Source organism: Pelobates fuscus, chromosome 3, assembly GCF_036172605.1.
Source record: "Pelobates fuscus isolate aPelFus1 chromosome 3, aPelFus1.pri, whole genome shotgun sequence".
NCBI lineage: Eukaryota > Metazoa > Chordata > Amphibia > Anura > Pelobatidae > Pelobates > Pelobates fuscus.
The window spans coordinates 132,823,265-132,850,592 of NC_086319.1; the positions used below are offsets into that span (position 1 = coordinate 132,823,265).

At 37.7% G+C, this 27,328-nt stretch overlaps 1 protein-coding gene across 6 annotated transcripts in view; it reads right to left on the minus strand.

Moving 5' to 3' along the window:
• The window catches only part of TCF7 (transcription factor 7), a 228,513-nt gene extending 205,980 nt beyond the window's left edge, over window positions 1-22,533 (minus strand). For all 6 annotated transcript variants that reach the window (XM_063447484.1, XM_063447481.1, XM_063447478.1 and 3 more), the window contains exons 1-3: window positions 22,029-22,533; window positions 21,831-21,897; window positions 19,734-19,840 (exon numbers count right to left, since the gene is read on the minus strand). In XM_063447484.1, the coding sequence (XP_063303554.1) occupies window positions 19,734-19,840; window positions 21,831-21,897; window positions 22,029-22,226 (372 nt within the window). In that variant the 5' untranslated portion in view covers window positions 22,227-22,533. The remainder of the gene's footprint in view (window positions 1-19,733; window positions 19,841-21,830; window positions 21,898-22,028) is intronic.
• Between the last annotated feature and the right edge of the window lie 4,795 nt (window positions 22,534-27,328).

Consider the following 27,328-nt stretch of genomic DNA (forward strand, 5'->3'; position numbering starts at 1 on the left):
AACGGGCTATTGTCACTGTGCGAATATGTATGGGGACCCTGGACGCTTACTTTGCTTCCCAGCTGGTCTTGATGTCCCCTGGGGTTCGACTGGGCTTGTTTTACACCTCAAACACCTGACTGGGAGATACCCTGAAACATTCATTGGATTGGGATTGCGCCAATGTCTGGTAAATCTTTAAGTGGGTATCGCTTGATCCCCCCGACCTCCTAATAGAGAACTATTTGGAGGGGAAGTTGAGCAAGTAAAGAGGAATTGGGGGATACCTGAGACTTGAATGTGCCCCCTTCCCCAGGGATCAATGAACACCTTTTGTGAGACCAGGACTAAGCGGTTGCACGTCTGGAACTCCTCACCAGCTATGACCTGGTAAATGTTAACGCACTGTTACTCTGGTGCGGGTTCTCAGATGAGAGCACTATTAGAACAGCGAGGGCACTCAGTAACGAGTCCAGGAAAAGGGGTTATGGCAGACATCTTGTGTTCGGTGCCTGTAGGAATGTAAGGGCACAGCAGGGAGCCGATTGTGCTAACTTGGATAATGTAATTAAATTCATTAAAACAGAGTGGTGCCAGGGAGGGACATTTGTACAGTACATTGTGTTGTATGGATAACCCTCAGAGTCCATACAGAGTCAACGATGCTACATATAAAGAGCAGTGTGCTGTGCTGTAAAGGCCATTTTACCCCCTACATTAAGACTTGTGTGTGTGGGGGGGGGGGGGGGGGAGGGAGGAAGAAGGTCTCCTGAGCAATAAGTTCTGCAGCCTGGTCCAGTGAAAAAGGTCCTCACGACCCCAGTCAAGCTTCCAGATTCCCTGGTTGCGGCAGGTCACCAGGAAGCTGACCTGGTGGAGGTGCTCAGTGGGAGTACAGGAGCTCTGTCATACTGTGCAATAATATATTTAAGAAATATGTGGAGTTTAATATTTATGTTCAATAGCAGAAAAAAAACAAATATGTGTCTAACTTATCAAAGACTGCTTATGAAAGCAATGTTGATGTCAAAACTGAGGTCTGTAACAATATCTGCCTTTTATGGTATAGGAAAGCAAAGCACATGAGCCAATGACCATTAAGATCGTAACTAAGGGGAAAGTGACACAGGAAGATGGAAAGTGAAAAAAAGTCAAAGCAGAGTGTACAAAATCAACGGACATAAAGAAGAGCAGTTCAGGAAAAGTGTATACAGAATGAAGGAAATATTTTTTATAAAGTGAAGGAGAGAAAAAATGAGAGAGGAAAAAAACGAAAAAAGCAGGAAAAGAAATACACCACGCTATAACCCAAGTTGCAATTTTCTATTTTTTTCTCTGTAGCAAAACTTTGTGGCATGAAGAGGTAAAAGAGGCATAGCTAATAACATTACAGAGCGACTATTTTAGTCATTTTTCATGAAACTGGAATAATATTTATTCAAATACCGTGTTATTAGTAATGGGGGAGGAAGCAGGATATTATCCTTTTGACAATTAAAGGTCCTGTCCAAACGGAAAAATCTGGTGAGATCGACCACTGCAGGATTCGTGAGGCGAGAATAAAGATCCAGGGAAACTTTCTCACCGTCTCCAATAAAGAGCAAGAAGAGGATGTGGAAACAAAGCAGAAAATGCGAACAAAAGAAGAAGTATAAAGACGCTGAGGATAGACCTAGGCCAGGCGTAGGCAACCTTCGGCTCTGCAGATGTTTTGGACTACACTTCCCATGATGCTTTGTCAGCATTATGTGTGTAAGAGCATTATAGGGGATGTAGTCCACAACATCTGGAGAGCCGAAGGTTGCCTATCCCTGACCTAGGCTATTGGAAAAAAAGGCGAATCTGCTCAGGATATCATGGATCACAGTCATGAGCTGGGTAAGTTACAAACAACTGTGAATAATGCTGTTTTAGGTGAAGTGGTGTCTTCACTTGAAAAACTCACTAAATTATTGCAGACACCTAAATTAGCGAGTGTATGGGAGCAGGGTACAGAAGTGGTCGCAGTTAATCCAAAAGTGACACATTCTTTGAGGAAAGAAGAGACATGCATGAAAGAAGAGTTGGGCTGTGAAAGCTCATCTTTGGGTTTTCATTTAAGCAAAACAATAAAAGATAGGATATGGAAAGGGGATTATATTGATATCTTGTCATTGTTGCCCACAGCAAATATTCTGAATTGCTATATTGGAAGCATATAAAAATGTTGGGGGGTTTTCATGTTTTTTTTTACGACGAACAATTCTGACAAAAATTAGCGGTTTATAGCAACCTTAAATGAGGTATGAAAGATGTTGGACTTTGGGTGAGCATGATGCTTCAGAGACAGCCAACTTATGTTAATAAGCAGGTCAGTACAAGTGCTACACAGAAAAAATGTTTTTTGCTGGGCTTATAATGAATTTCAATGTAAGTAGCTACATAATTGCAGATTCCGTAACGAATGCACTAACTGTTCAGGTAGACACCCTAATATTCGTTGTTACAAAAGATCAGCAAAGTAGTACATTTTCAAAAAAGCTCATACCCCAGTGAAACTGGAAAGATAAATTTATCCAAATCTGGAGAAGGTCAAGTTAATTAAAGAAGGCTTTGAAAATGGTTTCCGGGTTACCAGTATATAGTTCTGTTGAATTTTGTTGGGTTGAAAATTTAAAATCAGTTTTAGAATTACCAAGTTTAGCTTTGAAAAAGATTTGTAAATAGTTAGAATTAGGTAGGATTGAAGGCCCTTTCAATGTTCCACCGTTTAAGAGTCTTTGGTTATCCCCTCTGGGTTTTGTGCTAAAGAAAGAACCAGGGTCATATAGGTTAATACTCATATATCATACCCTAAGGGAGGATCTTTAAATGAAATGATTTTTAAAGAAAAAAGTTCAGTGTCCTAATCAACCTTTGATAAAGCTTTAAACTTCGTCAGAAAATGTGGAAGGGGTGCATTGATGGCAAAAGGAGATATAGAAGCTACCTTTTGACTCTTAACGATTCATCCTGAATATTTAAATTCGCTAGGTTTTCAATTTGAAGGAAAGTATTTTTTTGATAAGTGCTTGCCTATGGTTTGTGCTCTATCATGTTCTTATTGTGAGTCATTTGCGACTTTTATTGAATGGATTGTTCAGTATGAATTGTGTCGGAGTCAAATAATGCATTATTTCGGTGATTTTTTATTTGTGGGCTCTGAGGATAGTGACAATTGTAAGAACTTGTTAGAAACATTCCAAAAAGTGACTTGCAGGTTATGTATTCTGTTAGCAGAGGATAAAACTGTTTTACCCACTTTTTGTTTTCAATTCCTTGGTATAATTATTGATTCATCAAAAATGGAATTTAGGTTGCCAGAGGATAAGATACTGAAAATGAAGACGCTGATCCAGCAGGTAATGGGCTGTAAGGACACAAAAGGGATCCTTTTGTGTAAGGTGACCTTAAAGATACTACAATCGTTATTAGGTCTGTTGACATTCGCATCAAGGGTTATCCTAATGGGGAGAGCTTTCTCTATGAAGTTGGGTATGGCAATGCCTAACGATAAGTCCCCATTTGCACACATTAGAGTAACAAAGGAATTAAAGCATGACATAAAAGTATGGAAAGTTTTTCCAAACATTTGTAATGGAAGATCAATGTGGCGAAAGGAGTTCATAGAATCTGATAGTTTGGAGCTGTTTACAGATGCATTAGGTGCTATTGGTTTTGGCATATATTGGGGTGGGACATGTTGTGCACAAGAATGGCCGGATCTTTGGGCATAGGACCGCTTAACCAAAAATCTAACTTTGTTGGAATTATTTCCAATTATAGCAGCAATATATTTATGGGGAGATGCATGGAAAAATAGGCGGCTGATTGTCACATGCGATGGTAATTAATTATTTACAGTCTAGGTGTAAGAGGGTTATCAATTTACTTAGACATTTGGTGTTAAGGTGCTTACAATTGAATATTTGAGTGAACGCGAGGCATTTACCAGGCAGGATGAATAGGCTGGCTGATGCTCTTTCACGATTACAATTGCAGGAATTTCGGGAAATGGCACAGAGCAGCTTCGGAAGGAATCCATTTTCCGTGAGACCTTTGGGAATTGATTAGGGAAAGTTAAGTGTCATGCTGATGAATTTGGCAGCAGCCTCTATTTGGAGTGCATATGTTAGGGCATGGAATGAGTGGTTCAATTTTAATAATGTAAATGGATAAGATCCGTTTGGAGAGGATAAAGAAAGTGCAATACAATTTACATTGGTTTCAATGCAGAAAGGTTTTTCTAAGTCTAAGTTAGCCTGTAGTTTAGCTGGGGTGGATTTCTTTCGAAAACTGTGCGATTGTAAGCAAATTAAACAGTATTTCATAGTAAATCAGTTAGTTTGAGGCTATAGAAGAGCTAGTAGAGTTAGGGATAAAAGGAAACCTATGTCGTTTCCAGTTCTTTCACAGTTATTTGAAGTTTTGGAAGAAGTATGCTATTCTTCGTACGAGTTAGTTTTATTTAGATGTTCGTTTATAATAGCATTTTTCACAGTTTAAATAATTAGTGAGTTGGTTGCTAGGAGTAAATTTTGTTTATCAGGTTAGCAATGGGAGCATATTATAGTTAGCGATAAGAAAGTGATGGTATTTATTAGCAAATCCAAAACAGATGAAGAAGGCAAAGGCAGATGGTTATCATTGCTGGAGATTCAAGGATCCCTTTTGTGTCCGGTGAAAATGACTGAAGAATATTTGTCAGTAAGATCGAGGGTGGAAGGTCCATTCTTTATGCATTTTGACGCCATTCCTTTGACTAAGTTTCAATTTACAAAGATCTTCAAGATATGTATGGATAGGTTAAATTTAGGAGATGAGCAATATTCATCTCATTCGTTTAGAATTGGAGCTGCAACAGAAGCAGCAAGGTGTGGTTTAAGTGATGGAATAATTCAAAGGTTGGGAAGATGGGAGTCTAATAGATTTCAATAATACGATAGGCCTCACTTTAAAAAGAACAAACAACTTTTTGTTTTATCTGTTTAATGTTATTAAAGTTTATTGAGGACTATGAATATCAGTATATATATATTAATAATTTTCTTTTGTTAGGAAATAAGAAGCCAGCTACTACTTGGTAATTGGTCACTCATTTATAGTTTAGGCCCAGAAGAGGACAAAGGAGCGGACATATGGTGAAAATCTTGGATTGGAAAGGACTGCTGTTAAAGTTTTTTGGAAAGGAATTTGTGGGGCCAAGTGGTCTCAATTATTTGAGATAATACAGCAATATATGGTAATAGTTCATTTGAAAGGTAACGATATTGGTTCAATAAAATCTGTTAATTTGCTGCAAGAGATTAAAAAAAAAGATTTGGTTTTCATAACGCAAATATTTCCAGATGTTGGGTGAAAGTACGTTTTTTAAAAATCGTTGGAAAGGGTACGGAGAAAATTGAATAGAGCTTTATAATTTTTTTTGCCAACTTTGTGTATGATTTCATATAGACATAGGGAGATTGAGGGCAGTTTCGCTGGAATTTACAGAAGTGATGCAGTTCATTTGTCAGATATATTTAATATGGATATTCAATCTATGTTGGAGATGGCCGTGGCGTTGGGGGGCCACCGAGTTTGGTAGCCCAAAACCTCAGGGTCGCTGGGATACAAGTCGTCCTCCTGGTCATCACAGGAGGGTGGATTTGGTGTATTTTGTTTAAGATATATTTATGGCCTCCTGGCTTTGGGGGTGGAGCCTTGGAAAGTGGTTATGGTTGATATATTGGTTTGGTTTAAAGTTATGGTTTTATTACTAGTATTATGGTTGTTGATGTTTAATTGGAATTGTGAAATCCAAAGTGTATTATTGAAGTTATTAAATAAACAATTTGATAAAATAAGTTGTTTGTGTTTATTTATATTATGTATCATTAAGATTGCAACATTCAAACCTCATGTTGGTTTATTATAAAACAAACAATCTGACTGCACAGGTAAAGCAATAGAATGGGGTTTTATGCTGTAATCCATTTATTGATCTACATAAATAGAATTTCAGGTTGGCGAGTGCAATAATTATGGAATTAGGGTCTACAAAAAGGTTTTATTGATAAGTATTATAAACAATAACACAGAAATAAGGACTCAACAGGCACCGTAGGTAAAGAAACCATACAAATGTTTCATAGGCAGGTATATCAAAGAGCAACAAATAGTTGTATGATGCCAGCACTCATCATCGCACAAAGAAAACAATTAGAAAGGTACACTGTGAAAACCGATAGCGGGAGGGAAAGAGGGGCACACCCACACACATGTGCGGTTTCATATTGCAAAAGTTGGTTAGATCTCTACATCATATGAAATAAGTGTCATCAATTTATGAATGATATTTTTTTGGCATATGCTATCAGCAACCCTGTGGATTATCTCTAAAACTGTAAAATGTGGCAATGATAATTTCAGTTAATAGCCTATAGTAGAACATATTCAAATCAACCAAAAATATAAGAAACACTGGAGAAACACACAGGTGTTAAGAAAATGAATTGTAGAAATGAATACTACTGAATCTAACTCAATGTTGGAACCAAGCATCTCTCTCTTGGCTCCTTGTCAATCACTGTTGTAAGCTCTTCCTTTTGCATCTGTAAATCAGTACTAATGTAACAATGTTTGTTTCTTTTACTGCAATTCAATGTGCCACTTGCCTGAGCCTGAACTGAATTTCAGTGCTTTTATAAATGAAGTCACACCTCTGTGACTGTCAATTAGACAGCTTGCTCAATTACTTCCTGGTACTTTAGCTCTGTGGAACTAAACTCAAGAGGCAGGTAACTATTATTAAAGACTTGTAAAAAGTTAATTGAAAAGTCTGATTGAACAGCCAAACAGAAAGTCATGCACGTGTTATCTTCTTTGGAGGCATATAAGAATATATTTTTTAATTTTAATTTTTTTTAAATGTTGTGTTTCCTTAATATACTTTTAAAAGAAAACAAAGCATTGCATTAAACGTAAAGGGACACTATAGTTATCAGAACAACTACAGTTTATTGCATGTGTTCTGGTGAGTAGAATCATTCCCTTCAGGCTTTTTGCTGTATACACTGTCTTTTCAGAGAACATGCAGTGTTTCCATTACAGCCTAGTGATAACTTCACTGGCCACTCCTCAGATGGCTGTTAGAGATCCTTCCTGGGTCATTGCTGCCTAAAATGCATCACAACATTCAGTGTCTCCACCCTCTGCATGCAGACACTGAACTTTCCTCATAGAGATGCATTGATTCAATTAATCTATATGAGCAGATGCTGATTGGCCAGGGCTGTGTTTGAATTGTGATGGCTCTGCCCTCCTTCACAGTGTCAGCCAATCCTATGGGGAAGCATTGTGATTGGCTCAGGCCACCACTTGTGATGTTGTCAGCAGACAGAGGCAGGTCAGAGCCATAGCTAGCAGCTCCAGACTTGAATACAAGTAAGATTTTACTATATTTAGGGAGGCAAGATGGGCAGGGGCCTATATGGTGGTTTTAACACTATAGGGTCAGGACTACATGTTTATGTTCCTGACCCTATAGTGTTCCTTTAAATGGTTACTTTAACCAAAAAACAGTGGTTTTTAAAACACTATTTTTAGACATGACTATAAATCAGATAGACATCCTACAGACATCCCCCTGACAAAGGTGCACATTGTACTGCACCGAAATGCGCGTCGGGCGTTTTGTTGTGAGTGTGTTTAGGGCACTTATCACTATGCACTGTAGGATATCTATCTGATTTATAGACATGCTTCACTCTCACTAGTTTTATTTTATTTTTCACTACTTTATTCTTTTACCCCTCTACCTATCCAGTCAGTTTAACATGGAGAGAGGCTTTACTAAACTTTACTGTCTGATGCTCAACCTACTTTCCTGTACATTGTAAAAAAATATATATATACTTTTTTATATTTTAGGTTGCAGCTGAATATACTATAGTATTCTATTATTATAGTATTCTATTATACAATCAATGTTAATTCATGCTTGACTTGGATAGTACTATGGTTTAACCTTTAGTCAATCTCTGTTACTTAACACTTAGACCATGGTTTAACCCCTTGTCTACCTGGGTACACTGGTATTCTTTTCCAGTGCACTATTTACCTACCAGAACTAATGAAGGTACTATTAACTTGCCGCTTTATATGGACAAAACTATGGTTTAACCTCTAGTTAATCCCTGTTTTTTAAAGGATCACTATAGGGTCAGGAACACAAACATGTATTCCTGACCCTATAGCAGTGATGGGGAACCTATGGCTCGCGTGCCACAGGTGGCACGCCGGGCCCTCTCTGTGGGCACGCGGCCACAGGTTCGCCATCAATGCAGAGTAGGCACCTGCCTGCCCAAAACGGCAGGCGCCTACTCTGCTTCCGTGTCCGGAGGCCGGGGGAGGGATCAGTGAAACAGCTCCCCTGTCCTCCCGCGCAATGCTGTGCTGTACCTTGCTGCAATTCTGAAATCTTTTCAGATTCTCAGCTAATCCTGGCTCACCTATAAACCCAGCTTGACTTTTTTTCAGATAGTTTTTGCAAATTGCTACAACTATAGGAAACAAATTGGGTGGCAGGGTCAAAGGAGCTTATTCTACCATAACCTAAGCAAAGCACAAATTTGACTGTACACTATTAAAACCAAGCTCATTGAATTCTCATTATCTGGAAAAAAGTGAAAAGCCATTTCATTTTTCAGCACACAGTCCAATGACACATACAAACCATGAGATGATTATATGAGCTATGAATAATTGTGTCAATTTGTAATTAGGCACTGTTTCTCAATGGATAACACAGATATAAATGATAGGAAGATATCAAATTCAGACTTGGTTTATGGAGTTCAAAGAGTTGTCTCATTATAGGCAAAGACTAGGACTAAACTCTTTTCACGAACAGTAAAATTGAGACTACCCCAGCATCCTCTGAGCAAGGCTATTTTTAGGATCCACCCTTTTATGTGGTAAACTGATGTGGATTTTACAAGAGTGATGTTAATGGGTTTCATATGGTTCAGAGTCAAAGAACAACTCATTTCTATGAGAACAAAATCTGACAGAGAAACTGTTAAGAAAAACACACACACTTCAAACCTAAAAGAGAAAGTATAATTTAAATTGGGGTTATGTGTTCTAAAAAGGAATCCATAGCAAAATTTGTGTCCATTATGAATATCTGAACACAGACTGCACAGCATATCTTAGCATTTTAGGGCCCAGGTCCAGAGATATTTGAGGAGCCCATTTTGCTCTCATTTGAGTTAGCAATTTCAGAGACTTCGATGGAGGTTTTAAAATAGGCACACAAAGTAAGTAAACTAACATAGTAACATGTGATTAATGAAAACTGTGTAACCAATACCACTTTACAATCTGGACATTTACACTGAAATATGTCATTTGTTTAATGCATGCCTTCATCTTGCTTCACAGATTGAAATAAAACCATTTCATGTGGCCTTTAGTTTCACAATTGACTCTGAGTCCCTGTTGTGTTGCTATATCCAGTTTGACAAGACAGAAAGCAGGTATAAAAATGGGTCAAGGTGGTCAGTATAGCATTTTTGTGAAATTCCAATTAAATATTTAAACATTTTTTTTAAACATATAATCTGCCTACAACAAATTCTGAGGTGACAGATCTGCTTCAATTAGTGTTACTTTATCTATTCAGTAAAATCCTAAAATAAATGTAGTAAACCTTGTTAAGGAAAAATACTTGGTTAACAGGATTTAGAAAGTTTTTGTTTTCAAATGACTCAAATATACTTTGTGGTTTTCAACACTCAAATTTTCCTTTTGTGTGTGCCACATCTCCAGATCTTTATTTATCCTCAAACATTATATGCCAAGAGTAAGATTAACCCTTTCACCCCCACACTGTTTGCTATATTTTGCATTGCTAAGCAATTAAAGTAGAGAAAAAGAGGCCACAAAAATTTCACACAACCCAAGCACAAATCTACATGCTAAGGCTCTAATCAGTACTTTTGGCTTAATACAAATTAACCTCCTCCTACCGTCTAAATGTTTTGTAGCCCAAGGAAGAAACAAGGACATGAGTAAGTGCATTGAAGCCAAGATACGAGGAGACCCTGTGAGCATTATTAACACATACAATCATGTTTGCATTCTGCTGCCATTTTGAGGATATACATCAGGTTCCCCACAATATTTTTTGTAAAACCTGTATTTTTGATTCTGTGTCTGATTATTTCGGAACCTCTAGGAATTAAGTTTATGGGACGTGTATGAATAAAGTAAGGGGACAAATTGTATAGTTTGTTACTTTGTAGCACCCCAATATATAAAAAAAAAAAAAAAATGAAAATTCTGTAACATCTTAAAATTACTCTCTTGGGTTATTCTTAGTGCACATATTTTGTTATTGTTTACAGAAGATAATTCCCAATCAGATTAAAAAAAAAAAAACAACTAAACAAAAAGAACATAGGACAGTAAGTTACCGAAAAGCATGTTTTCTGACACAATACAATTCACTATAAAAAGATTATAGTAAGCCAATTATTAAAGCTTACCTACTTAAGATAAGTTTAGACATAATTTTCAAAGTTCTTTAGTAGGTCTAGTGATTAATTTATTACATGCTGTATGTGGCAAACCTAGCCACTTCTGGACTATATTAAATAAAGGTTGTCCGTAGGCTGAATGTGTTACTATGTATCTTGGTTGGGTATGTATTATATTATGGCCGTTCGCATGCTGGCAGCCGTAAGCTACCAGCATGCAAACCTTTCGTTTGACGAAACGCGGCTATCCGGGCCGTTCGCCAAACGAATATGGGCTCCCCAGGTAGACCACACACTCAGAGTCGTGTGGCACTAATTAACCGATTGCAACAATGTCTGAGATCTGAGGAAGCCGAATCCGAGGCGAAACGCGTCATCACGCACGTCCCGTGGTTACGTCACTAAAGCCCCGCCTCCAGGAAGTGTCTGCGGTATTGTGTTTGCCGGCAACCAAACCGAACATTTGTCCAAAGAAGGATCAAGGGAGCTAAGTGACACCGTTTTATACTGTGAATTTTGCAGATATTAAAGTCTATTTCGTTTTCAAGCTGCTGCCGTCCTGCGTATCTTTTGATATACAAAGCGGATACAGTTGGAGCAGGCTTATCTGCTCATCACTTGTGAGTGTACACATAGAGAGATTGTCTCCATATGCTAATGTATTTTACTGTATCACGCTATGTATTTTTTCTGTTTACTTTTTATACATATGCACAAGTGATCTGAAGTAACCCAAGCGAGGGTATATACAGCTGGGTATTGTATTTAGGTTTTTTATTTGTATTTTGTGTTGCACTAAAGCACTGTGATATCAGTGATATCAGCACATTTGCACTTTTGTGTATTTCACGTGTGTATTAGAAAATACCACACCCACAATACTAACATTGTGAATTACTACAAGCACAAATATTTTACATTTGATCTTTAAAAATATTACACAATTTTTGTCTTAACCCTTTAAGGACACATGACGTGTGTGACATGTCATGATTCCCTTTTATTCCAGAAGTTTGGTCCTTAAGGGGTTAAAGGCACAACGCACCCTTTTTTTCTAAGTTAACATAATTAGTTTAGTGTATTAATGTACTTAAAGGACCACACACTTGTTTGGTTACTAAGTAGCAGTTTCTCTATAGTGGTCCTTTAAGTCAATCACTCCATTCCAGGTGTATGTAAAACAATGTTCTCCCCACAGTTAGAAAGATTCCTTTACATTCCATCAAGTGTTTTACTTGATGGAATTACTTATTTCAAGAACTACTATTCAGGTGATTATTAGCTCCCTTGGGTGCTCTTTGGAGAAGAGACAAATGCTGTAACAGGTTAGGTCTGAACCCCTAAGCTCAGGATAGACTCACTACCATTCAACTACATATCTGTAACTTATTGTTTCCTAAAGGGTCACTCAAGCACCATAACCACTTCAGTGCCCTAACATGTCTTGCTATTGAGCATTTCTTGACAATGAATGATAGGACTCTTGTGCACTGTTCAACCCAGAATGATACTATTAATATCGTGGGATGACTCCAGGTCTTCAGGCACCATTTACAAGTTCATTGATATGATATGGTGCCTAGAATATTCATTTATTACATATTTTCAATATTGCACTGTAGATCATCAACCACATGTAATCCCAGGTGAATGTGAAAATGTGTTTCCTTCTATAACCTTCTTTTCCTCTTTTTAAATTTATCAAAGAAAGCATAGGTTACAACAAGACAAAAATTCCCTGAGGCCTAAACTCAATCATACATAACTAACACAGACTAATGTTTAAACAGGTTTTAACTCCAAAGTATGAAACCACCTCAAAGGTGGAACACATGAAATATAAAAGCAATTAATCATCTGATTTTCTACAAAAGAGGATCTGAAGTGACAGGACCCTTTAACAGTTTGAAGGGTGCTTGTATGGATATCTGCCTTTAACATAGGATTATAAAACTAATTCTAGCTGCCTACACACAACAGCTGAAGGCAAGTTCTCTTTAAGTGCATATATTTATCAGAAAGATATTTTATATCCCCAAACAAACACAAACTAGATTTCCTAAAAACAGTAATGCAGAAGATCAACAGACAAACAGATGGAATACTAGAAACAGCTATTGGCAAAATGTTAGAATATAATGGGAGAAGCAGCAAGGCTAATGACTGGAGAGATCCAGACTGAGCATTCCTGAGAAATTATTTGCCTAAAGGAACACAATAGTGTTAGGAATACAAATGTGTAATCTTAACACTACAGTGACCTTTAGCCGTTTAGGTAACTTACCCACCCCGCAAGCGCAAGAAAAATGAGTCCACTTACTGCACTCTCAATAGTTGGTCCCGTCTCTGTGGTTTCCAATGAATTTGTTTATTTGAGATTTGTCTAATTACCAGTTCCCTCCTTGTAATTGGATCATTAAAAAAAAAAAAAAAGTGGGAGAGAGCTCAGCTCCCCGCTATATCTTCTCCCCAACAGGTTGAATTGAAGTGACACAACTTAATATAATGATTTGGCCTCGTTAATAGATGTATTTTTGCATGCTCAATCTTAAAGGGATCCTATAGTGACAGGAAAACAAAGCTGTTTACTGGCACTAAAGGGTTAATAGGTCCCTACTCCCTCACACCCCACCCCCTCTCCTGCGGGGTTGAAAGGGTTAAAGGGGCTTTACATTGCAGCACTAGGTGCAAAAAGGTCACAGCACCCAGACCACTTCAATTAACTGAAGTGGTCTGGGTGCCTACAGTGTCCCTTTAAAGAGACACTATAGTCACCAATACAACTTGATGATGAAGCAACTTAGCTGCATGAAGCAGTTTTGGGTATAAGTCATGCATATCATAATAATAATAATAATAATAATAATAATAATCTGTGGTTTCACTGCTCAATTCTCTTTCATTTAAGAGTTTGAGCAGTGAAACTTAATAGACATGATCTATACACTAAAACTGCTTCATTAAGTTAAAGTTGTTTTGGTGACTATAGTGCCCTTTAATTGTTTTTGCATCAAGATCATTTTTTTTATGTTTTGCAGAATGCTGAACACAAGCCTCTCTTTATCCACACCCACTTCTCCAGAAAAAGAGGTAATTATTAAAATGTATGCACGCAGCTCAGCTATGGACAGTACTGAATGATCTGAACAGCAAAGCAACCTGCATTAAAGGACCACTCTAGTGCCAGGAAAACATACTCGTTTTCCTGGCACTAGAGTGCCCTGAGGGTGCCCCCACCCTCAGGGACCCACTCCCGCCGGGCTCTGGGGGGAGGAAGGGGTTAAACTTACCTCTTTCTCCAGCGCCGGGCGGGGAGCTTTCCTCTTCCTCCTCTTCTTCCTCGCGATGTCATCGGCTGAATGCTCATGCGCGGCAGGAGCCGCGCTCGCATTCAGCCGGTCGCATAGGAAAGCATTCATATTGCTTTCCTATGGACGCTTGCGTGCTCTCACTGTGATTTTCACAGTGAGAAGCACGCAAGCGCCTCTAGCGGCTGTCAATGAGACAGCCACTAGAGGCTCTGGAGGCTGGCTTAACCCTCAGTATAAACATAGCAGTTTCTCTGAAACTGCTATGTTTATAAAAAAAAGGGTAAAAGCTAGCTGGACCTGGCACCCAGACCACTTCATTAAGCTGAAGTGGTCTGGGTGCCTAGAGTGGTCCTTTAAAAAGGAGAGAAGATCAAGGGAGAAGTATAATAAGGATATCACTAGCTGTTTGTAGATTATCTGACTGTCAGCAGCCAGGTTGTGGCAGAACATTCAGTGTTTTTGGTGCTGGGACTGTGTGATTATATTTGATAAGGAAGTATTTCTGTTCATGAGGGGTGTGGCCTAAGGAGGCAGGCTTATGGTTCAGCAGTCTGCACAAAATTACTTTGTTCAGGAACAGATTTAAGCATGGAAAACATACAGCATGGTAATGCGATGATGATGTTTCTTATCCTAAGTCCACATAGCAGCCAGGTAATAGTGTACAGGCTGTCCTGGTTGGCAGACACTATGAGGTCATACAGTGCCCATAGTGTCTAGGAAAGAGGCCAGCTCACAAGCCATACAATTTATGGTTAGACAATGAAAAACTGAGGTAACTGTCAGTGGTAGTATGGGAAAAATGCATATTTTGTAGAAAAGGTGAACTTCCATTACATTTCTAGAAAAAGTATCAACACTTGGGGTAACTTCGACTTGAAAAGTCAATTCAAGTACTATTTTAAGGGAATATACAAGTCAGAACAAGAACTAGGAAAACAAACACTAGAAAGTCAAGACAGTAATTGTTTCTAAAAACTGCCCAAAAAAAGACAAAACACGTTTTTATATTTACAAAACACCTTTTGACAGATTAAAGGAGCAAGCACAATAAATATGCACAGATTGGAACAATATTATTCAAAAATGCAATCAATATTATCAGGGTTATTTACCAAAGTGGGAATTGTCAGGTATCCAAACAGCATTTAAAATTTTAGACTATCTGAACTGGAAGCATAGCTGACTTGGAGCATTTTTCAGATTCTGCAATTTGGCTTTAAAGGGACACTATAGGCACCAAAATACCTACAGCTTAATGTAGTGGTCCTGGTGAGTACAGTCAGTCCCTGTATGTTTTTTTTTTTATATGGCAATTAAATAAGATATCAGAATTTTTTTAATATGTATGTATAATTTTGATATACTAATAAATAACTTTTGTTGCTACAACGTGTCCTAGAATTTAGAAAAAGAAGATAGCCAAATCATACTTGGCAAGTGATGTATTTGTTCCTTAACAGTGGGCATATCTGTCTGGTACACATGTGCAACAGACTTATAATTACCTCTGCTACCATTTGTGTAAGCAATACTGCATAGGCAGAAATGCCCTGTATAGTGTGAGCATGTCAGTCTATACGCTTGCACTGCAATTTTTGAGAACTGTTCTTGGGATCCAAGAGAAAAATGTAGGGTGGTGGGTTGGATTTTAGGACTATTCGAAGTTTGTGAAAATGCAGGAGAAACATGTTCAGCAAACTAAAGCAGACACTGAATGGCTATGGATATCACCAAATGCCAAAGCTAAGTTAGTTTATGGTGTTGAGCGTTGAAATCGGGAAGCAGCCGGGAAATGTAGCTGTAAAACTCTGGTAAATTTTGTACATTACATATATTCAGATCATGCTGGACAACCTCCCAAAGAACAAGTTGTAAATGTTTTAGATTACATGCTCATTCACAATGCTAGATGCTCAATTTACATTGATTTATTTTTGGTAGGCATGTAAATGTCAAACATTAACTGCATGATAAATCAAGTTAATAACATTAGACAGGCACATTGTTTTATATCAACAACCTTACAATAAAACTAGATAGTTTGATGTTAAAAATTATTTGACATATGAAGATATTCTTTTTTCTATAGAGTAAATAATTTGCTACAACATGGAACAGATAAATACGTCAAAACACGCATCATTTTATTCTGATGCAGTACTAGGAGTTGCATGCACAATTTGTGCACACAAGGAATTTAATGTAAAAATAGCACCCACATGAAAATAAAATACAATGATATACAATAAACAATATAATTATGCTGAGAAACAAAATTAATCTAATATTATATCCACTAAATACAACTTGTGAAATATCAAACTAAGAACTCAATGACGTGTTTTTATCAGTCAATTCATGTTTGTTAGATGTTGAATTTTAATTAAACTATTCTTTAACCCTTAATGACGAGGTTGTTGTTTTTTTACATTTTGATATGCCTTTATAAAATGTATTGGTGTACTTGAAGATGGAAATCATTGAAAACATGTATTTTAAAGGACTTAGGGTTCAATTTTACCTATATAAATATATCACTCCTTATTTGGTAAGGAAGAAATAACTCTACCCATATTACACATGAATATTTAACTTAAATTAGTTCTTAATGGCCTATTCTCACCCAGGTATTTTTAATTCCCTTACAATCTTTTTCTTCACCAGTTTGATAGCAAATCTATTTCAAGGATCAAGCACCCCTTTCTAGGCACAAGGCCTCTAAACCTGTTCCCCTCCAACTTGAGATCACAAAACCTTGTTCTGGTGTGTTTTAACTCAATACTTTAGGTAATATAAATAAGTTAGGTGATATATTTGTTTTCGACGTATACAGTCACACAATTGCATTTTTGTTATTTTATAATTGGATTTATTACCACGGTAGCAATATTTCTGAATTTGTGTTCTGTTAGATGTCCCATGTTCAGATTCACTCCTCAGGTTTACATTTAATGGGTTTTTTGTTGGGCCAAAGTTGTGACTTTTCAGTTTTAAAATGTCAAATTTTGATGTTTGGCAGCAATTTCAGACATATAGTATCAATGCTTTCTTATGGCTGTGCATCATTCCCTGACATGCACTTTGCTCTAGGTCATAGAGTCATCAGCAATCGTGTTTACACAGAGATCTATAAGGAATGCCATGCCAGGACCATCACTAAGCATAAAGTGGTCAATAGCAGAGCATGAAGAAACATTGATAGTTTTGAGCCAGCATCAAAACAAGACAACTTGATTCTATCCTGATCACAGAAAGGCTACTCCGTAGTGCCATATGGGGGGAGTAAGGTCATTATAAGCAACATGTAATGCACATAATTTTCTCTGCTCTTTGGATCAGGACAACAGTTGGCATAGAGACTGTAAATGTTCCTTCCTGGCATATAAATAACTTATAACAAAAGAAATGAACACATTCATTCATTCTTAACATTAAAGCCTCAGATCAGAGGCAACAACGGAGAGAGCAGGGAGCAGCTACTTGCCCTAAATTGCATGGGATTAGAGAATGACAAGGGTGGCAATCACTTTCTTGGTTATTGTGAAAGTCCTGCTTACTTAGCCAAAAAGTATTAGATGACAGGGCAGTATACTCTGTATATACCATGGCTCATAGTCTTATTATAATCCATTGGCACTGATTAAAATATTACAGATTGTGGATGAATGTTTTAAACCTCAGATTGCCAAAAATGGGCTGTCCAGGGGAGTTTTGATGCCTTTCAAACATATGTCGTGGAAGAGGGGGGAGTTGCAAATTCTTTCCTCATTTACAATTTAATGTTCTTTTCTTTTCTACATTTAATACATTATTTTTGTTTTAGGACGTGGCAGCTTAATATTTCAACTAGTTGCTTTTTAAAATAAAACATCAGAAGTACCCGATATAAACCTGCCCCTCCCTCTCCCCCCCTACCCACAATGCACAGTCCATGTACCATAACAACCGGAGCTCCTCATATTGGCTATGTCAATGTTTTTTGTCACTGGGTTACATATAAACAGGGCTTAGAATTTTTACTTGACAACTAGTCAGTGGTGAATGAAAATTTAACCCTGGGCCATGGTCTCTCCAAGCTTGCAGCATAAAGAAACTTTTAGGACTGGCTAGCACCAAAGGACTTGACAATTTGAGTAAATACAAAACTCCAGCCATCCCCAGTATATATTCAGAACTTAGTCATAAGGCGTTGTTTGGTGAATAGCTGACTTGCTGCACTTGTATAGCAAGTTGCAGATTTTTATAGCCCAGCCTGACTTTTACAAATCCAAAAGATCATTAGTGAATAGCCAGCTCTTAAATTGTACTTTTCACCTGTCATTAAGTTAAAGAAAAAAAAAACTGCACAATTTGACCTTTTCTGAATAGACCCCCTAGATTAAAAACATCTAGTTATACTAGAACAGGAAACCAAGTAGAAAGAAAATACCAAAGTTATATCACATCTGAGAAAAACTTTACTATTACATTATCAATGATGCATCCATTGTAAACAATAGGTTTAATATGTTTTGATCTTTATTTAGAGCAAACAAATTTAGAAGTTCTAAACATGGTATAATTAGAATTATAAGAGTTAACGTGACAAACTAATACAGACTTTTGTAACGGAATTGCCTGTACGTTTCATTATCTCATTACAGAAAAACACCTTCAAATACATTATACTATAAAACCTTAAATCCATTATATCTATTATAAACACCACAGAAAAGTAACGTGTTTGAAAATATATGTATATATTAACCTAAGCAAATATATAAATTAATATATATGTCAATTTCCGCAGAGGCATGATTGTTACAAAAGCAGTTAAACAGTATAGAATTGTTAATTCATACAAATAGCCCAGATAATAAAAACATGTCTGTTGTATGTGCAGAAAAACAGATCACATTATGAATAAAGTTAGTTATAGAAATTGCTAGCTTTTCAATACAGAGATTAATGTTTTAAAGGTTGGTAAAGTACCACTTTTATATATTACAGTACTTAAATTGTGCATATAGCACATTAAATGAAATGTATTGTTAATCAAGCAAAATGGTTTAAGTTACAGCCAAATCATAAGAAAGGCAGACTGTTCAAATTCACAAAGCATATTGTAGTTACAGTTTTGAAATGTTTTTAAAAATGTCAGTAATACAAACATGAATAGTGTTATGATGTTGGTTAATTACATAGCCTAAACTTCAGAATAGAGGTCGTATTGCAATCAAAATATCCACGCCCTGTTTTCTTAGTCTCACTATGGTTTTAATTTTAAGAATTTTGCATTGTTTGTTACACACCCAAAACAACAACTACTCTTTGCCAAAACCCATCCGCATCATATTTTGCTGCACAAAAAGATAAACAACTAAATAATTAGGCCCTGGGTTGTTATGTCATGTTATGAAACTACACTTCCATTAAAATACATCTGTTTCCACAATCTACTAGATAAATTTACAAATTAAATCTCTAGGTAAAAAAAAAAATGTAAACAATGTAATTAAATAAATAATATATATATAAACAATTAAAAATACGTCTTCACAAACTTCAACGGTAAGACAAGAATAGGTCTGCATGGCTACAGAGAACAAATATTATCAATCTTCTGTTGTGTTGTGTGCACGCGTGGGATATTGAAGCCTCTATACTTCAATGGTTCCTCTCTCACAATAAGACATTACGCAAGTTTTGTTGTTTATTCTCCATACCATATTTCTAAGGTGTTTGAATTTTACAGTGCATATTTAGGTAACCCCTTAAATACACTTGCAAAATTGCCCGATTTTATTCTTTTGGTAGGTCTGTACAACAGCAGTCGTTAGGGCTGATGCACTATTGTAAGCAGCATGTGGAATATGTTAATACTTTATACATAAAATGATAATATTTAGAGAAAACTCACCAGTGAAGACATAGGTCCATTGGGAAGATAGGGATCAGACAGCATGAGGAATGGGTAACTAGAATAGCCAGACCCTTTGTACATTATTTCTTCTTGATGTTTAATACCTAATAAAATAAACAAACAAACATGAATGTTAACAATAAGACACATTTATATATATATATATACATATATATATATATATATATATATAAAACATTTTTGAATATGCTGGTAACTCAAAAAATGCATTTGAATATCTGTTAGTCTTAATTAAAACATAGAATATGATATTTGTACAAATGTTAATGTATTTATAAAAAAAAGGCCTTGTATCCGTATCAAATAATGCTGTTTTTCATAAATGATGTGTAGGAAGGTTTGAACATGACACAAACACTTTGATGTTATTTGTATCTTTAAGATTCAAATTCTTTATTGTAAGGAAGAGTGGCAGCATTTAAATAAATTCTCACCAATAAAATATTGATGCTATTCCTCTTTTTTTTTTTATCAGCTGCTGTCTAGACACCAGGCTTTGTTCTTGATAAATTAGACTTATCTGCACACTTCAAACATTATTTGTTTGAGTAGGGACCTCTGTTTACCCTCTGATCACAAGCGAAGGAATGACTAATTCCACAAGGTGTCACACTTCAAGGTAAAAACAATGGGTCTTGCAGTTGACAAATCAAAACACAGGTAACCGTGGAAAATGCTTGCCCTATTGGCTAGACTGATGTGGTGAAAGTTTTCTGACAAACCATTTTCCCTGTGGTATTTTAATAACACTCCCCCAACACAAGAACAAAAAAAAAGATCACAAGGGAAATGTCAAAATGTAATTGCAATACAAGGGTATATTTCTATGCATCAGTGATAGATTTTATTTATGGTTGCAATAAACTACACTGAAATTAAAGATATGGAAATTAAAGCAGACCTGGTTGATGTGATTAAATATTGATATCGAAGGAGGATATATCTGGATTTTGACAGCTCTATAAAAATTCATTAACAGTGAATTAGAATTGATACTGACAGCTAAAAAAATAAATAAAATAATTTGAAAAAAAAGGAAATACCTAAAATTAACAAAGGCTAAAAGTAAATCTAAAACGCTAAACATTTTTAAGGCTATAAAACAGTAATGTTGCTGCAAGAATTACTTTTTTAATTTTATCTCAAAAATATAGGAAATATTACTTTCTATAAAAAGGGATATATACATTCTTTAAACATGTGGAATACCCACTAACCTGAGGGTTGGGGTAAACTGATGATATATGAATCCATAGTTTGGCACTAATTTTGCAGGTCAGCTGTCATCTAAATTTTAGTATTCTTAATGAAAGTTGCAGATATTGTATTATACTGCAATCTCTATGGAAAAATGCTTGTCTTACACTTCAATCCTTAATTTCTGCAGTACTTTGTAATAAGTACAGTGCTGGGATTTTGCTGTTTATATTAAAATAGTTGTATGTTAATGTGTACAACCATATTTAAGCAGGAACAGTAGATAGTTTTGTCTTATCTGTAAGATATCTGCATTCAAATGAAATTACAAATCAAAACAAATACACAGATTTCTGAATATAGAAGCCTAAAAGCTGTATTTGGTGTAGGCTTCATTATTATGTTATACCAGAGTTAAAAAAAAATGCCATTAGCAAACAAAACAGAGCTCTCTCCCATTCATTGCAATTTTAAGAAGAGATATTTGTGTTACAGTATTTGGCCAGAAAACAAAGACAAACAAAACAACATTTATGCAACATATACACTACAACGCACTATAGTCAATATATGAATTAGGAAATATACTTGTTAGGAATATTACTTTGCAGGAGACACTATAAATCATACCCCCCCTCCCCCGTTTGACTTGTTCATTCAGCCCTAGGAGTTTCTTGGTACATGCATACATAATAGGGGAGTAGATATATATTTTACATGTGCTGAAACTATGAATTAAGAAGTGAACTTGTAAAACATATTATCTCGCAGAGCACAGTAAAAAAAAAAAAAAATCAACCCCTTTCTTTAGCCCCTGGAGTTTCTTGGTTCATGCATGAATAGGAGAGGAGGAGATAGATATTTGCTGGAGCTTACCATCTTCCATGTGATCTGAGAGTTTCTCTTGATAAGCCCTCTGAGCATCTTGTGCACGCCTGAGAGCCTGTGGAAACAACAGGAATTCGAAATCAGAACTTTGTGATAGAACTCCTCACCCTCAGCTCATCCACATGGAGAGAGGGAGAGGCACAGCTTAGACCCCGGCCAGCTGCCTCCCCCGGGGGACTTTCTTACCTCAGTGTGGCTGTCAGGGCCACTTGTAGCTGGTCTGGTCTCAGACTCATTAACCAGCGAGGACTTGAGGTCTGCCAGGTCTCTTTCGGTGAAGGCATTCTCCTGGATCTTCTCCTCCTGATCCCCCTCATCTTTGAAAGAGATCATCTCATCGTTGGCCCCCAGATCATCCTCTCCGCCGCTGTTCAGCTGGGGCATTATATGTATGTTAGGTTCTGCCTTTTATGTTGTTTCTTTGAATGATCTCTCCACTGGCAAACAGAGGGCTGGCTCTCAGTGCGAGCAGCCGGCACAGCAAAGTATCAGACAGGCTGGTCGTACAGCGCTTACTCCCACTGCATTGGAAGCAGAGCCCGGGGAGCGAGGGAGGGAGGAAGGGGTAACCGGGTCACTGAGGAGGAGGAAAGTTTTCAGGGTAAGGTAAGACAGGCGTGAGTGAAAGTAAAAAAAGAGAGAGCCGATGGCACACACAAACACTGGAGGAGTCAGCCTGTGATCGTTTGAGGACAAGGGGGAAGGCAGAAGTAGATCAAAGAGAAATGCCGCCTGCTGATTGATAGCTGCACTGGGGGCTGAACAAATGGATGAGAGCTGGGAGCTTAAAGTGACAGCAGCAACTTATTAGGAGATCTACATGCTATAAAGTGACAGCAGCCACTTATTGGGAGAACTTCATGATATAAAGGGACAGCAGCCACTTATTGGGAGAGCTCTGTGCTCTGAAGTGACAGCAGCCACTTATTGGGAGAGCCCCATGCTCTGAAGTGACATCAGCCACTTATTGGAAGAACTCCATGCTATAAAGTGACAGCAGCCACTTATTGGGAGAGATCCATGCTATAAAGTAACATCAGTCCCTTACTGAGAATGCTCCATGCAAGAGTAGTGCCTATCCATAAAAGTGGTGACACTACTTTGGTTTCGCCCAATATCATTAGTCCCAGTATTGTCAAAAATCTTAGAAAAATGCGTCCATATGTGAGTATTACCAACAATCAAACTATCTGACCCCTGATCAATCGGGTTTTCGCCCGAATCACTCCACTACAACTGCCCTCTTAAAAGTTTGCAATGACATCCAAACTGGCATGGAACAAGGAGACCTAACTGGAGCTACTTTGCTTGATTTCTCAAAGGCCTTTGACACAGTAGACCACAACATTCTACTGCAAAAACTCAGGTATTGGTGAATGTCCGCTAACCTATCCATCAAAACAAATTCAAATAGCACACTGACCGCAGTCCACTCTTTCAAATACTTGGGTATGTTGTTAGACCCCAATCTATCTTTTGGCCTCCACATAGAAAAAACTTGCATCTAAACTTTATCCAAAGCTAGGTGCCATGTACAGAAACAAATCCTGCCTAAGCCCTACAGTGAAGGTAAAGATTGTACAGCAAATGCTGATGCCAATCATTGATTATGGGGATGTGGTATATGCACCTACACCGCAATCCCACATTAATAAACTTAATACATTGTATAACTCGTTCTGCCGATTTGCGCTACAATGTAATTATAGGACCCACCATTGTGACATGCTAAAAGAACTAAACTGGCTGTCGCTGGAATCCAGACGCACCCTTCATTTTTCCAGCCTTGTGTTTAAGAGCTTTTCTGGGAGCTCCCACCCTACCTGAGCAGAATGCTCTCCTCAGCTGTTCCCACTTACTATAACCTCCGATCCAGTACCAGCAATTTATTTAGTCTACCTCAATACAAAAAAAAGCGGCCCGGTCCTCCTTTTCCTACAGAGCACCACAACTATGGAATGACCTCCCGCACACTTTAACATCTTCCCTAAGCCTAAAGTCCTTTAAGAGGTACCTCTCTACATACCTCAAAACAGAATGCATGTGTTATGGTAGATTATATATTTCCTACCTATTCTATGTTAAATTTTGGATATATTGTGTATTAATATTGTTTTTGTATTTTATTGTACCCTAATATATCAATGCAATGTTTTGTGGACCCAGGACTAGTTAATAAAATAACTTGTCACTATACACATTTCAATAGTGCTGCAACAATTCCAAGACCCTTGGCAAACAAAATCCCATTCAGAACAAACATAAAAATGGTGCATAAAAATTATACATCAAAATTGTGCATGCAGTATATACTGTATCATACAAAAAGCAGTGTTACCATATATGGTAATGCTGAACCTTAATTGTTAAAACAAAAGTTTAAGAATATAGTGACTAAAAATATGTGTGTACAGTCATATATCTTTCATTAAAGGGACAGTTTAGGCACCATAACAACCTCATATAAATTAATTTGTTATGGTGCCTTAAAGTTCCAGGAGACCCCCGAGTGCACTCAAGGAGATAAACCAGTTTGCGAATGGTTTAAGACCAAAGTTCCATCCAGTGCTGATCTCAACTCTTCCCAGGCAGCATCCGGCTTCTGACATTTCGGGCAGGAGTGCCACTGATTGACTAAGAGTGGTCAGCTGGCCCTCTTAGCCAATCAGTGAATCACTATTCACAAAACTGTCTCGTAAAGAAATGTACCTTCAAGCTTGAGAAACCTGAGAGGCGAGGTGAAATGCGTTGCATCACAGCTGGACCTGAAAGTATCGGAGTTTGAAGCTGGAAATAGTTGGTGCTTAATAGACCTTGGATTATCATACAAGTCATCCTAAAGCTGGGATTGAGCAAGAAGAACGCTGAACTTGTCCACCTTTTTGAATTTTACTTGTGTCTTGTATACCGAATCTGCTGTGGTGAGTCTTTACACGGCTTAACACAGAACGGATCCTACGATCACTAGGGGCTCACCACCCCAAGGCTAAATAGTCCTGAATGGTGCTTAATCCACTCTTCATTTATGAGTGTGCATTTCAAAATCTATTTTATTGCTCTAACATATGAGCTATGGCAATATAACACAAGGTGGTTTTGTATGTTTCTTTTTAACAGACCCAAAATTACCATTTATTTTTGAGCAAGTATAATTAATATAAAATATATGACTTTATACACTTATTTTTAGTCTCTATATTCTTAAACTGTTTTTTTAATCATGTTTATGGTTCACCATTAGTGATGTACCGAACTGTTCGCTGGCAGGGCCGGACTGGGGATACAAAGCAGCCCTGGAAAAAAAAATCTATGCCAGCCCCATAAGTCATTGCGCCATATATTGTCGCAATATATATATATATATATATATATATATATTGCTTTTTCTAATATAATATATTGGTCCTTTCAGAGTAAAACATTTAATTATACAGTAAGCATACTCACATGCAGACACAGACAATCTCACTGACACACACAAGCTCATTGATACACAGCCTCATAGACAAACAATTTCACTAATATACATAAGCTCATTGACATAAAAACACAAGCTCACTCACTAGCAGGCACACACACACACACACACACATACACATGCAAGCAAGCTCACTAGCAGGCGCACACACACACAGCTTAATGTAGTGGTTCTGGTGTCTATAGCCTGTCCCTGCAGGCTTTTGAATGTAAACACTGACTTTGCAGAGAAAAGGCAGTGTTTACATTGCTTCCTAGTGACACCTCTAGTGACAGACACTCAGACGGTCACTAGAGGCGCTTCCTGTGTCAGTGCGGATTGGCTGAGATCATCAAGCTTGATGATCTCAGTCATAGAGGCAGAGACCAGCACGACGTTGGAAAAAAAAAAAAGGTGAGTAAAACACTATTTTTAAAAACACACACAGACACCACGACTGACACACACACACACACCACGACTGACACACACACACACACACCATGACAGACAAAGACACACACACACACCATGACAGACACACACCATGATACAGACACACCGTGACACAGACAGACACACAGCATGACACAGACAGACACACAGCATGACACAGACAGACACACACACACCATGACAGACATACACACACACCATGACAGACACACACCATGATACAGACACAGCATGACACAGACAGACACACAGCATGACACAGACATAAACACAGCATGATACAGACACACACAGCATGACACAGACACACACACACAGCATGACGCAGACACACACACACACACAGCATGGCGCAGACACACACAGCATGACACAGACACACACACACAGCATGACACAGACACACACACACAGCATGATACAGACACACACACACAGCATGACGCAGACACACACAGCATGACACAGACAGACACACACACACACACAGCATGATACAGACACACACACACAGCATGACACAGACACATACACACACACCATGACAGACAGACACAAACACACACAGCATGACACACACACACACTTCCACTGACATACATATTTTTTAGTACCTGTGGGCAGGGGCGTACCTAGAGCATTTGGCACCCGGGGCGGACCCTGAGTGTGGCAACCCCCCCCATAATAAAAATGTAAGAAAACACCCACATATTTTTTCAATGTTTTCAATAATATTTATTGCACAAATTTGTAAACTGCTTGTAAAATTTGTAAAATGCGCCAGTTTTGTAGAAGGGGGAAGACCAGTGCTTTTGTAGAAAGGGGCTGGTGAGAACCTTCTAGAAAACTCCTGCCCTGCCCCTTTCTACAAAGCCCCTTGTCTCGCCCTTCATATAAAAACCCTGCACCCCGATCACATAAATTTCAGACACTCCCTACACATAAAAACCCTGCACCCCGATCGCATAAATTTCATTCACTCCCTACACATAAAAATCCTGCACACCCCCTTAATAAAAAACCCTGCACACCCCCTTAATAAAAAACAAAAACGTGCACAACCCCTCTTAATAACAAAAAACCTGCACACCCCCTTATAAAAACCCTGCACACCCCCTTAACAAAAAATCTGCAGTGCACATCCTCCCTTAATAAATAGAATACTGCAACCCCCTTAATCAAAAAAACCCTGCACCCCCATTATGTAAACCTCCCCCTTTAATTCTTTAATCCACAGCCCCCTTTAATTAATCCACACACCCCTTAATTAATACACCCCCTTAATAAATCCTCACCCCCCCTTAATTAATACACCCCCCTTAATTAATCCTCACTCCCCCTTAATTAATACACCCCCTTAATTAATCAACACACCCCTTAATTAATACACCCCCTTAATTAATCCACATACCCCTTAATTATTACACCCCCTTAATTAATCCTCACTCCCCCTTAATACACCCCCCTTAATTAATCCACACCCCCCTTAATTAATCCACACCCCCTTAATTAATACATCCCCCTTAATTAATCCACTCACCCCTTAATTAATCCACTCACCCCTTAATTAATC